General features: G+C 37.6%; 1 protein-coding gene across 1 annotated transcript; it reads right to left on the bottom strand.

Moving 5' to 3' along the window:
* Positions 1 to 3943: 3943 nt before the first annotated feature.
* On the bottom strand, positions 3944 to 12312 carry LOC149288613 (fibroblast growth factor 8-like). The gene is made up of 5 exons (XM_089491513.1): positions 12281 to 12312; positions 12138 to 12174; positions 10438 to 10618; positions 5816 to 5922; positions 3944 to 4222 (listed from the first exon to the last, which is right to left on the bottom strand). The coding sequence occupies exons 1-5, from the start codon at positions 12310 to 12312 to the stop codon at positions 3944 to 3946; spliced, it is 636 nt and encodes a 211-aa protein (XP_089347639.1).
* Positions 12313 to 13746: the final 1434 nt, after the last annotated feature.

The raw sequence follows: 13746 nt of genomic DNA, 5'->3' as shown, positions 1-13746 counted from the left end.
ATTTAATTTTGAAGCTGTTTTTCGGTCCGAAGCTTCCATGATGGCCGGCGCATGCACGGCCAAAAACACCTGCCCTCTCCTTGGTATCACACATATGCGGGTTTAATTCCAAGGAAATATGTGAAAAATGAGCTGGTTTTCTCCCGCACTCTCAAAATCTAAATACACGTTCTTGCCTCGGTAATGAGCTCTGTTCCTCACATTAAGGTTTTGTGTTTGCCTCTAGATCATTACGTGGCTCCTTGCCATGCCACAATCGGCTCAGTCTTACTTTTAATGTGTGGACCAAGAAAGAAAATGTGTCACATTAATCTTTGTATGCTATTTAAATCTATTCATAAAAGACTTCAGACTTTACTGGGAAAATGTGCTTGACATTTTTTCGTTTTATTGTAGGCGCTTAGATCTAGCCTCGTACAAATTTCCTACAAGCCACGGACGGCGCACGGAAGATTGATTACCCAGAGCTATGAATTTGTTTGTTTAGTTTCATTTTGCTTTAAACTTTACCGGTGCTTATAAAAATCAAAGCTTCTATAACTACGCGTATACTGTTATGTGCATATCTGTATCATGGACGGAGTGTATGTCTAAAAGGCACAGTTGTGCTTGTAGCGGTGATGTCATACTGGTTGTATGACATCACGGCAGCATCAGGGGTTATTGTTCCAGCTCCTCGTGTGGGTGCGTGTTGGATAACCAAGTAATCTCAATCTATAATATCACGGGGTAACCGGTGTTTACTCAAGATGTGCTTTAAGCCCAATGCCTCATTGGCCTGACTCATGAAGCGTTGAGGAGTAGAGGTTGGAACGAAGCCGGCTCACACTCTCTATCTGTCTGTCTGTTTTGCACCTTATAGCTCTATAACATAAAGATTTTCAGAAAATTACCACTGCTTATCCATTAAACGTTAACATCCAAGGGTGGATTTCCCATAGGCGTACCTCCAAGCATTTCAGTTGGCGACACTTTTGGGGGGACATGGTTTAAGGCATGGCTAGGGAGTGAGGCTTAACCAAAACCAAGTGACCTACTGCTATTGCTATAGCTATTTGTTACATCTCTGCCGACAGAAAGCAAGCTATTCCGCTATGAGGTAATAGATAGATAAACATAACGACATAATGACATATGACCAGAATAATCTAATTGATTATCTGCAAGATGTGCAAAGTGATTGTAGCCTCACAAAGTTATGATGTAATAAATAGCTTTGTTTGTAATAAATAAAATATTCCTAATATTAATAATGATCCAGTCCTTTCACTGAGACTTTCAACTGTATTCACTTTTAAGCAAATTCAAAAAAGCGCCCTTACTTTGAAACCAAAAAAAAAAACCCAATTCATCTTGCCTCAATAATTTAACAGGCGCCACACAAGTGCAACAATCCTCTAGTTGCGCCGTGGGCCATAGTATGACGTTCTCATCGCGGAGCAACCATGGAGTCATGCCGAAAAAAACCTTTTCATATATCCTTTCATCATAGACCCAGAATCTGCCGTTGCTACAACACACATTCATCTAAACAGGTACCAGACTCTGCAAAGTCCATTAACAGGTTTATGTCCTGTCTGTAAGAAGGCCGCTGTTGTTTCTTTCTGTGATTTTCTTCTCTTTTACGACAATATATCATTTTAAATTGGACAGAGCCTTGGCTGCAAATATTAGGCAGCCAGTCGCACCAAGAGTGATTCTTGGATCCTGGTTCCCAATGCCCTTTACAGAGTTATAAAACACATGGGAACAAAATGACATTAACGGCGTGGTGGGTACCATGAGTGTTATTTCCTCAGTGGCGTTAATACATTTCGGTATTTCTACATACCTGTACGATGTACGCCCGCCATGCTATTTCTCATCAGCACCCCAACCAACGTTGGATGGAATGAAGGAATTACGTCACCTTGCTGTCCTGCTAAAATAACTCCTGATGTCAAGGTAGCCTAGGTCAATAAATCAAGCTGGAATTCCAAAAGCTATTTCTAGGATTGACTGAAAGCTACCAAATATAAACTCTGGTTCCCACCGATCGCTGTCCGTTACTTAGTTTCTCATTTTACACGGCCTGTGTCTAGGTGCCAAACAAGTGGTGGGGGGAGGACAAGCCAGACCTTCTTACCACTCTTGTAGAATATTAAAGTTCTAAATTGAAAACATGTGAACTGAAAAGTAATATCCCAAATATATATATATATTCCATCCTTAATAGGATAGAGGTTAGTCTATACATTAGGATTTGTTTGGATAATATCCGTAATTAAAGTCTTTTTTAAAGTCTGGAGGACTACGCATTTATATGAATTCTATTTTTAATTTTTTTTTAATATTTTGAGCTTATAGGATTGCTCTGAATTTTTGTGTTTCTCTACGTTGTGCTCAATTTGTCTTTTTTATGTTAAACGCTACTTTAACCCAAAACCAAAACTCATTCACCATGGCCGAGGCAGCTGTCTCATAAACAAAATGGCGCATCAAGTACCCATCGAGGGCTTTTGGCCTCAATATAGTTTGTTATTATACTGTGAATATGCATATATTATAAATTATTTGATTTTAGTATTTTCTTAAGATCAATAAAGTACTATATCATATCATGGATACAATTGAAATGTAAAGTAAATGTAAATGAATAATAATATACATTTTACATTAAATGTACCAAATATAAAAAAAAAACCTTTTTGTTTTGATAAAAGTTTCTGTCCCTTCTGTCCAGCTTAATGAATGTGATAATTTAGTATTAATAGGCTGGGAGTCTCCAAGTGCAGCCCTACTTCCCAGGGTCTCCAGGTTACTTTCCTCTTTATCCGGGCAGAGGGGCAACGTCTGGTAACTGTTTTGCACTAACTTTGCCCTTAGGCATGGCTAGGCCCACCCTCTCTTGAGCCAATTCCCCCGGAAAAGACGGAACGCTCCAGGTAGTCTACCCTGGGAAATTCTCAAGAGTTGTACTTGGCAGTGCTAGGTGACCATAAATATCTTCCTAAATAAGAACATTTTAAAACTTAAATACATTTATTTATTACAACCTAAAAAAAGGGAAACACACGCCTTTGTAATACTAGAACAAATTTTAATACATTTAAATAAATATTTCCATCATTAATATTAATATGTACACATATCCTCAAAAAAAAGGACAAAAGTCTTGCCAGGCAGCTGACATTTTGTACAGTGTTTTAAAAATAATACCAATATTATTATTTGTATCACTATTTTTACAACTGTTTTCTACCACTGGGATGTACTTTGTTTTATCCAACATGCAGTTGCAAGTCTTGAGGTCTTTAGTGTCAAAGAAATTGATTTGTCCTCATTGGCAGAAATATTCATATTTATTATATATATTTTTTTTTTTTCTTTCAACATGAAGACCTGTTTTAACCAGGTAATTCAATGTTTCCATTAAGGAAACTGAATCGGTGAAAAAAAAAAAAAAAAAAAAAAAAAGCAGCTCTCAAAAATAATCAAAAGCATATGTGATAAAAAAAAATATCAACCCTTCTTCTAATGGATTTATGTAAAAAATAAAGAACCAAGTGGAAGGTTCTCCTTTAGTTTTCCAGTACTTGTATTTTATTTATTTTTTTGTTCGTATTTTTTTTTTTTTTGGTTAAGTGTTCTTAAGTAGCACTTTTGGTCCCAGGCTTGTCCTCACCTAACTATATTTTTTTCTGCTAGTTAATAAAAAAAAAAATTCTACGATCTACGAGAAGAGCGCACTTCATGTAAGTCCATACAATTCTTCTTTTTTTTTTTTCTTAAAAAAAGTCCCATAGGAATAAAAAAATAGATCATCTTCTGTAAAAAACAAAAAATATATATGTATATTTATATATAAAACAGCTAGTCCATGTTTTTTTCTTTTTTTTTTATATTAGAATAGAGTAGTCTTATTTAAAGTCCATGGATCCCAGAAAGCATGTTTATCCGGTTCCTACCGGGAGCTCGAGTATCGAGTTCTTTTACTCCTTCTATTAAAAGGGTAATTAATAAACTCAAAACGTTTATGAGGTTCTGTGGTGTGGTGACCTTTCGGCAACCTCTTCATAAAATGAACCTCGCGTTGGTGTTGCCTTGTCTTGGAACCTTTTCTAGGACGTCCTCTCCTGGTGAATGCCATGTACCAGCCTTCATATTTGACGTTTTGCAAAGCGGTATAATTGTTCTCCAGGACGATCTCTGTGAAGACGCAATCTTTTCCTCTTCCATTCGTCTGCAAATTCAAGGAGAATTACAAAAATATTACTCAATTTTCTTTGTATTTTTTGTAAGAACCCTAAAATACGGCGATACGACAAGTAAATCTCAAAAAAAAAAAAATACAATTATATTTAAAAATCCTACAAATTATTATTTGTATTGGTACTTTCTCAGAAATTGCCTTAGCATCATGAATACTTAAAACGATTCAGTAATCTTAAAAAATATATCATCAATTAACTCGCTTTGCTTGGAGATTTTGACGAGAGGAGCAAGCACGTCAAGGGTTAATCAACGGATTTTAACATTTGGATAACCGGTGACCTTTAATAATGAATCGCTTGGAATCCAACTGCAATACACCAATCGGCAGAGATCGATATAGATCCGCATTTTTATCGTGTAATTATAATACACGTTTAGGATTAATTGGCTTTCAGAATTGTTTAGTCTCCACGACCACCATTCTTTTTCATGCGTGCAGCTGCAATCTTATGATTTTTATAAACAAAATCACTAAAATAAGACTCATGGGGACAACCATTTGCTGCTCAGCTGTTCCTAACGGTGCAGCTGGGAATGCACACACTGTGATGACGTATCAAGTGAGAAATAAATCACATAATCCATTTTGTCGTAAAACCGCTTGCAAGGTGTTGCGGAACTCTAATCAAGCAGGTAGTTGGTACAACTTTTGTTCTGATGTTATATTGGACCGATAATATCTACTTTATGGGTGGAAAATCTGCGTAATCCACTTTTTTATCTGAATAGCAGCTGGTTGTACCAACATTTTTTTCGCTATTTTATTACGATTAAAAAAAAAAAAAACCCACTAGCGATTTCAACGTCAAGAAATGTTAGGTAACCCTGTGGGTGTTAGAGGGTCGAGTAACGTCTTTACTCACTCCTTTAACTCCCAAGGGCTTAAACTGTAGATCCCGTGGGCAATAGCTGACTTTGACGAGCGGATGTAAAGCAGGTATTTGTAAGAAAAGGGTGTTTATCGACGTTGATCAGCCGGAGTCCCCGCACCCCACCCAACCCAAATGCATTGAATACAGGGGGAATCAGAATTCTCACTGAAGCAGACATCTTTAGAACTCATAATGGCTTGGAAGTGAGTTTGAAAAACCAGGAACCCTCCGAGACATTTCAGGGTGTTAAAGAGAAAGCATGACTAATGGGAAGATTCCAAGGCTTAGCGATGAGGCAGTCGGAACGGTGTCTTAACATTCCAAATGCTTGTAGCATGTAATTGTACAGAATAGAAAGGCAATTTGGCTATTTGTTAAATAAGATATATGGAATCCGAAACAACCCCTTTTATTCCTTTCACCTTTTCTCTTCTCCTTGGCTCTTTTATCTCCTCTTTTGTCTGGCTTTTTTTTCCTATTCCCCCAACTTCTACGTCTTTTGATCAAAATTTTTGTTTGACAATTTCCCATCCTTCTTCTTAATCTGCGCCTCCGGAAAATAAAAAAAAACCCCGCTCAGCTTCTCTTGACTACAATAACCGCCCGATGACTTCTCTTCATGCTTAGAAGAATTTCCAGGGCTCCCTTCCCGACTTGGTCTACGACCACGTTCCGAAAGCTCTCCTTACCTTTCCGATCAGTTTTCCTTTTTTGTTCATGCAGATATAATAGCCAGTTTCGGCACCTTTAATGCGAACTCTGCTTCCAAAAGTGTCCGTTTCCACGATTAATTTAGCTGTAAGGACAAAGAGAGAAAGCCATTTATTGCCTGCGGGCTATGAGAAACATCCATTATACCTGGACGGTGCCAATCTCAAGAACATTCATGCAGAAAGCTCCCTCGGCTCTTAACGCTACCCCCCCCGTGATACAAAAGTGGCCTTATTTGGAGGGTCAGCCCTGATTGAAAATGTGTTTTAACTATTTGCCTCTTTTAATCTGGATTATATTTGCATTACAAGACAGAGGGGTTCCTACAACATATCTAGAGCGCTCGTTTTCCAGACACCCCTCTACAATTCATTAAGAATGCTAATTTCTTTCAATCAGGTGGTACACAACGCATAATGTAACTAGCATGTTTTATTAGTATTGTGCTAGTTCCATATATGAAACCCGCAACTAAAGAGCCGTTACGTTAGCCCTTTCATTGCCAAAGGGGGTAAACAATGAGTTTGTCTAACGTGGGGGAGGGGTAGTTTTGATGGAGAGAAAAACAAATTGCCCTATTGTTTTCTCTACAAATAAAACAAATCCCCAATAAAATATCACCAATTAAACATGTAGATTTGGCAGATGCGGCGTGCTTCTTATGCGTTCTAGTTTCTTAGTGGCAATTTATCTGATGTTTGTGGTTGCCCGCGACATACAAACGACGCAGGCGACATCAACAGATCTAGATTCCAAGTTTTAATACTTTTTGGATTGGGAATACATTCATTAACCGGGTAATACTAACGGCATCCCGCGTAGACGCCAACCATATGCATCCTAATATTTTCCTCCTTATAGACGTTGACATTAAACCACTTTAAGATTGATCCAAAAAAGGGTACAATATGCAGCATTACCCTCTGGCACTGAAAGGGTCTAAGTATTCACATCTTTATCTACAAACTAAATCGCATTTAGATATGGTTTATTCTGGTTATATTTATTAACAGGTACTTTCATTTATTATTTTATTTTTTTATTTTTCGTCACTAAAATGCAAGCTTTGATTCACGGAACAATGACCTGACCCGTTGACCCCATGCTATAGCCAACGCCAGTACATTTTATAAAGACGTAAGTATCTGTACTAGCTCAAAATAGCAATTTATTAGACAGACCGACAAAACCATATGTGCCAAAACATGTTAAATTTGACCCAGACAGACAGATAACAGACTGTCAATCACTATTACAGACGGGCTCCCCCTCTCCCATCCTCGTGTATACCATTTTAATACATAGAGATTCAGTGCGGGGTTTCTGAGACGCACATACGTAATTAACCCTTTAATGTTAACACGAATCCGTTTTATCCGATCTCTTGGAATTGTTCTGTTTTTATTCCCCGTTTGCTCGGAACGCGGTGCTCAGAGGGTAATAAATGCCCTTTAATTCCTATCACCCTTGTGTGTTGAGTCTTATTGATTTACTTTCCTTTTTTAATGGGGGCATTGATTGTTGGTTCAGACTGAATATGTAAATTTTAGGTCAATGCAATTTAAAATAAATAAATAAATAAATAAAGCAGATATCCCCCTTCATTCCAATTTGATACAATGGCACTGATTCCGCCTCTAAAAAGTGTTATTATTTGACTCTATGGATTTAATTTGCAAAAACCGCACAAGGAGTTAAAATACGATACCAATATTTTAGTAATTATTACATTATTTCAAATATAGTATAAAAATAGATAGATATAGTTTATCTGGTTATAGAAATATATGCGGCTGTGCAAAATATACATTAAAATAGCTTTAATATATATAGAATAATTGGGAGTTACCGATATTAATAAAATAAGTAAGCGAGCTCAATAAAGATTTTTGGCATTTAGTACTTTTTTTAGCACTTTTTTGAGTTCTGGAAAATGATCCCCCCCCAAACCAGTTCATCTTTTCTATATAATTATATATGTGTTTTGTAATGAACCCTATGAGTATTGGGTGTTTTTTTTTCTAGCCCTTAGGCTGTAAATGGGTTAAACGGACATCCATCTATACATCGTACGGTAAAATCCCCACCTGATCCGTTGGTGCATTTTGATTCAATAACAGACAGAATGGATGGATGCGTTATGGGTCTTTTGGGTGGGAAATGAAGGAAAATCAATGTGAAATCCAGTAAAAGGCTTAAAGAACATTGATTTATTTCTCCGTTGTCCGTATACATTGTCTTACTGACGGACAGAAAACGACTAGACCGGGCAAGCGTCTATGGAGAAGACAGGAGATGTTGGATGGCAACTGCGCAGCTTCAATATGCGTCCCAGTAAGATACCAGATTTATGAAGATCAATGGGAAAGGAGACTTTAGACCCAGAATCTGTCTCTTTAGACCAATTATATTGTATTGTAATTACATATCTATGTGCATGCAGGCCTGGAAATATATACATCAAGCTCTACAGCGCTGCGGAATATGATGGCGCTATACAAATCAATAAATAATTATAACAGAAAATATCTATAAGTGTATCAAGCCCATTGATTGTGACAATATGTATGAATATATATATATATATATATATATAAATGAATCACTATTACTGAGATTAAACCTGTCCAAAAAATTAGTATGATATGGGTTTTTAATGCTTTGTTACCTAAGATAATGCTAAATAAATGTACTTTTTAAAAAATATATACATATATATATATTGTTTTAAGCAGGGGTCATGAGTTTTCAAAGTTTTATTTTTGGAAAGCTTAGCATTTTCAATTCTATTCTTTTTTTTTCTTTTTCTCTCTTTTTTTTTTTTTTTTTGTGCTTTAGTGACAGCTTTATCCCAGTAAAATTATGTTCCATGCTAAAAACTTTGAAGTAAAGTAGCTACGTAAACGCAGAAAAAATGCAGTGAGACACATTTGATCCGAAAACTGGACTGAAAAGAGGAGAAACTATTCAGGAAATGTTAAAAAAGGTGAAAGTACGAAGAGTTTTAATGGCTCTTCCAGACATGGGGGTCTCTCTAGAGATTCATACAGAACAATCTTGAACCTCTTTTTAACATTTACAGACTACAACTCTGTTAAACCTTTACATCTGAGAAACTGCTTGTTCTATTCCTGTTTTGTATCATACTTCATAATTTCTTCCCTGTGATTTTTTTTTTCTTTTGTTTTTTTTCTCTTTTTTTTTTTTATTTTCCGTACCGAGATCTCTACTTCCTCCAAATTATTCTTCAACAATTAAAATGCTCTGTTTTTTGTCTGAATTACATTCGATTTTACAAATCAATGTCTCTGTGCATGTAATTTACCCTTGTCTGCTAACATTTTTAGTCCATTGGCTAATAATATATATTTTTTTATATGTAAAAAAAAGTATATATATCCTTTAGCTACCTACAAAGGAAGCCAAACTGAAGGAACGCTGGTTGTAATCTGAGGATATGCCTACTGCCTTCTGTTGATGTTAAAGATTTGGGGGGATTTAAGGTTTTATTGAAAGCTACGGCAACAACTTCCTTTTGTTGTAATTTATCGTATCTACAGAATCCAGAAGAGCCACCAAAAAAAAAAAAAAAAAAGACTAAGAAAAATAAATCCTATTGAGAGGGAAATTTAATTGCGTGTGTAATGTGCTACACAGATTAGGACGCCGTACAACCTTGCGTGGCCTCCCTTCACCTGCAGTAAGAGGCCTGCGGTTTTTAAAGAGCTTCATCGTTCTGCTCAAGGCCTACAGGGGAGCCGAACGTCTACGTTTACCACCGGAGGAGAGCGGCACAGGGTCCGTCCGCATGGAAAAAGCCACCTGAGATCCATTGTTATGGGCCGGCGGTTATTTTACTTATTGTGTGGCAACCACGTGGCATGCGAGAAGTTCCATATTTATCAAAAGTAAAGTAAAAGGCAAAAAAAACACCCAGGAACGCAGAGGAACTTTAAGTATCATGCAAATGTTTGCACTTATTTTGCCTCTGTATTGCAGCAGGCAGCCAGCATAAAAGAATAAAACGGGGCAAGAATTTGGCCAGACATTTAAATCACCCTAGTATTCTGAGCCAATTAACCCTACTAGTGCCAAAGTGGGCAACCAAGCTATTGTGGTGGCTCGCCGCCAGTTCCATGGTGCACGCTAGACCCATCATGCCGTACTTTGTGACTTAATGACGTATAAGGTACGTATATAACAAGTAGAATTTGCCGTGCCGTTAAGTCAGTTAAGCCCCAATTGGAATCCTAGCTCTGTTTATGACCTTGGGGCAGTTACCTTATCTCTCTTTATGTCAGACTCCAAAATTAGATTGCAAGCTTTATGGAGCACTGACTCATGCAGGCAGGAAAAACATAACTTCCACAGGCTTGTAATATGTCCCGCGTGGCGCGCACGCATCAACAAGGTGAAAATATTTAAATCTTTAAGACGAGGACTAAGCGAACTTCAGCCCCCCCCCCGACCATAGGTTTTTGGACTACAACTCTCACTACCCTCAGACGAGGCAATCAGAGTTGTAGTTTAATCATCACAACTTGGTGCAAAGGCAATGATACAATACCGCATGCATATCAAAATACAATAGTGTCCTTACCATGCGGGTCCCCGTCTTCGGCGATGGCGTTAATTTTTTTGTTGTCCAGGATTTGCACATGTTTTCCGCTGGTCCGACTGTACAGCTGGTAGGTCCGAATGAGGCGACGGCTCAGCTGATCTGTCACCTGGCTCTGCTCCCTCACATGCTGTGTAAAATTAGGTGGGGACTGAACAGTTACCTTTAGGAAATATATAAAACAATTATATTTTATAGTTTTTTTTTTTTAGTTTTTTTTTTTAATACAGCTAAATGGCATCCATCACAGTTTAATGTGTGGAAGCAAAAAAAAAAGTACAAGAAATATTTATATTTTAACAATTATCGTCAAATTAATTTGTTACACACACTCCCAATCACAATATCAACTTGTGTGTAACATTCACAGTGACAAAATAAATGAAACTTAATTTTTATATAGTGAATTAATTTTAAGCTTCTGCTTAGAATCCAATTCAAAATTATTTCGACCATAAATTTAAGAAAAAATCATATATTTTTTTTAAGAATTCAGGATATGTCCAAAATATAATTGTTTTAGAATTAACCATTTCCTGTTCATAAAACATTACACAAACAAATAATATATGAACGTGAATATATATATAGATATATAAATGCATATTAAATATATATATATATAACATTTATAGATATATATATACTAAAACGCATGCATCTGGTTTGAAATTTCTAGGTTATATAACACAAGTGTGACAAATTTGGCCAATGGTTTAACAAACGGGCCTTATGGAGATTTATTCTCCCTTTGGCTGTAATCAGCTCCATTTTAGCTGTCTGTGACATTTATAAAGATGTATTCTGAACAAATGTGAAGGAGATGTTCCTTCCACCTTGAAGGGTGAGAAAGGAGCTCTTACTACAATCCCCATATCAAATCAGAGATTCGGGCTTCTTGAGAAACAGCCCATCCCTCACAATGTATGTAATATGTTATACTCTCTCCTGACAATGTAAGCTCCTCTCTTCCTTAAGTGTATCTTGCTCTGTCCCTAGTATACCTTCCACTCTTGTAGGCAATATGGTAAGATGACGGTGCCAGCTCAGATAAGGGGAGCATGTGGAGACTGTCTGTATGCCATAAGGCTGTCTCCGTCTGATACACTCAATTTTTATTTATTCTTTTAATTATCCTTGTTTTTATAATCTTACGCTAACATCACGTAGGTTATTGAGGATATTTATGATTCATTGTCAAAGCATCGCCTGTTACATAATATAAACTGCTTATTCTATACATTATGGAAAGAATCACTTTATAGGTAATGCTCCGACCTTGAAACTCGTAGAGTACTAATTTAAAGCCAATACAACCATATATTGTCATGTCAATGTCCTAGCTTCTCTGTAAATAAGTAGCACATTGCACCTACACTATTATTTGCGATTTAGTGTTTGCAAACACATTGTATCGGTTGTTTAATTGTAGCCTGGCAAATAATAAGTGTGAAATTGTTGGATGTCCAGGTATTCTTTCTGGTGTGATTATTTGTTTGTTATTTAAATTGCATAAACTATTTGAATTTGCTACTTTGGAACAATGATCAGAGCTCACATTTTAATCTATAAAGCAGGATTAGGTGGAAATATGCCCTATGTGTTTCTGGCCCCTAAGTGGTCAGCTAAAATGGATACAGAATATCAAAGGGTTAATACAAAAATAAAAATGTTGTATTTACCTGAGCTTGTAGGCAGAGTACAAACAAGTGAAACAACCTGTAAGAGAAAAGAGGGAGAAAAGACCAGGTTAGAAATAAGCAGGTTAGGCACAAGGTTGGGGTAATTTGGGGCAAGTGGGGCATTTAACCCTTAAAATACTTACAGATAACCCAGCACTGATGTGATGTATCTCATGGTGGTGCACTGTTTGGGGTGGGGAGAGGCTGCAGAATATTCCCAGAGAGGAAAAGCTATTGTGTGGCTAGCTGGAGGACAAGAGAAGGTTCTCCTTGGTTGATGTGGAGCCAGCTGGTAGCAGGAGAAGGTGCAGAACCCACCACTACTAGTCCCGGGAGCTCCAGCAGATTCCTCCTCCCATTCCCTCCCCCGACCAGGCTGCGGAGACGGGGAGAGAAGGGCACCGAGCCACGCCACCCAAAGGAGGGGAGGGTGGTGCTGGGGAGGGAGTGCAGCAAAGCCCCAGATAGAACACAAACCACCTCCAAAATCGAACGTTGGTGATCAGCAGAACCTGGAGCTTCCTACAGCAGACAAGGTTCCTGCAAAAAGCCTCGGAGATCCGTGCAGAAAAAAAGGAAAAGGAAAAAGAAAAAAAATCCTTCCAGTGCACAGTGTTTTTTTCTTCTTAAGAAACAGACTGATCTGATCTCGCTCTCTTCTTTGGTTCCAAGTTTCTTTTTCTTCTTCTTCTTCTTTTTTAAATGGATGAGGTGACACAAATGTCCAAGCTTTCTCCAAGGTGGGCGCTGATGCGGACACACAGAGAGAGAGAGAGAAAGATGTCCCAAAGGTAGCAAGATGTAGGAACTGGGCTGTCAAGATTCAGCTGCACACTGAGAAGATCTCAGGAGACTGAAACCAAAGTCAAAATAAGTGAAAGAAAAAAAAAAGAAGAAAAAAAGGAGAAAAAAAAATCTCAGCTACTTCTTCACAACCTGGGAGGATCAGTTTTTTCACTTCTTCCAAAATGACGTTGTGTGTTGGTTTGCAGACTGCCCTTGGAGTGTAAGCTGATGATTAAAGTGTTGATGAGTGAAGCTTTCTTGAATGCAGAAGCAGAGTCTTAAGCCAGCCAATGCAACCTGACTGAGGAGGAGTTGTGGTTGAGGAAACTCTTGATGGCACTGAGCGTGTGTTATGTGTGTGTCTTGGCTGCTGTCTCATTGAGCTCTGAGTGAAGTGACTGCCAGTGATGTCCTCTTGTCCCTCCTCTTGTCCTGTGCTCTCCAATGTCAAACTCCCCTCTCTTCTGTCCTGGGCTAAATGTGGGAGGACTGTCCTGCTAAAAACCAGCCCCTTGTATATAGATCTCCTCGCAAGATGAACTCTGCTCTACCAATGAATTATGTAGGTCATTAAAATTAGCATTTTTTTATTTAACTCGAGAGTCAAATCCTCCACATCTAGAGCACTAATGCACCCTCTTGTATATCCCTATCCAGCTTTCCATGTATATATATATATTTCTATATCTACCTTAACTTAACAAAAAAGGTACATTCTGATAAATAAATGTATGGATAGATAGCTGTATGTATCACATGCATAGGTGAATAGATGATATGGACTTGCATTTTAGGATTTACTTTTTCTGTACAATCTTCATGT

The sequence above is a fragment of the Sceloporus occidentalis genome, unplaced genomic scaffold, assembly GCF_023333645.1.
Source record: "Sceloporus occidentalis isolate IW3139 unplaced genomic scaffold, rSceOcc1.0.p SCAF_50, whole genome shotgun sequence".
NCBI lineage: Eukaryota > Metazoa > Chordata > Lepidosauria > Squamata > Phrynosomatidae > Sceloporus > Sceloporus occidentalis.
This window is presented reverse-complemented; position numbering and strand designations above follow the sequence as displayed.

What these genes read in the sequence shown, in the direction of transcription:
- LOC149288613 (XM_089491513.1), bottom strand. Translation starts at nt 12,312, where the DNA reads ATGAGATACATCACATCAGTGCTGGGTTATCT. An exon ending in ACATCAGTGCTGGGTTATCT is followed by an intron (nt 12,175 to 12,280) that starts GTAAGTATTTTA and finishes TTTCTCTTACAG; the next exon opens with GTTGTTTCACTTGTTTGTAC. An exon ending in TACTCTGCCTACAAGCTCAG is followed by an intron (nt 10,619 to 12,137) that starts GTAAATACAACA and finishes TATTTCCTAAAG; the next exon opens with GTAACTGTTCAGTCCCCACC.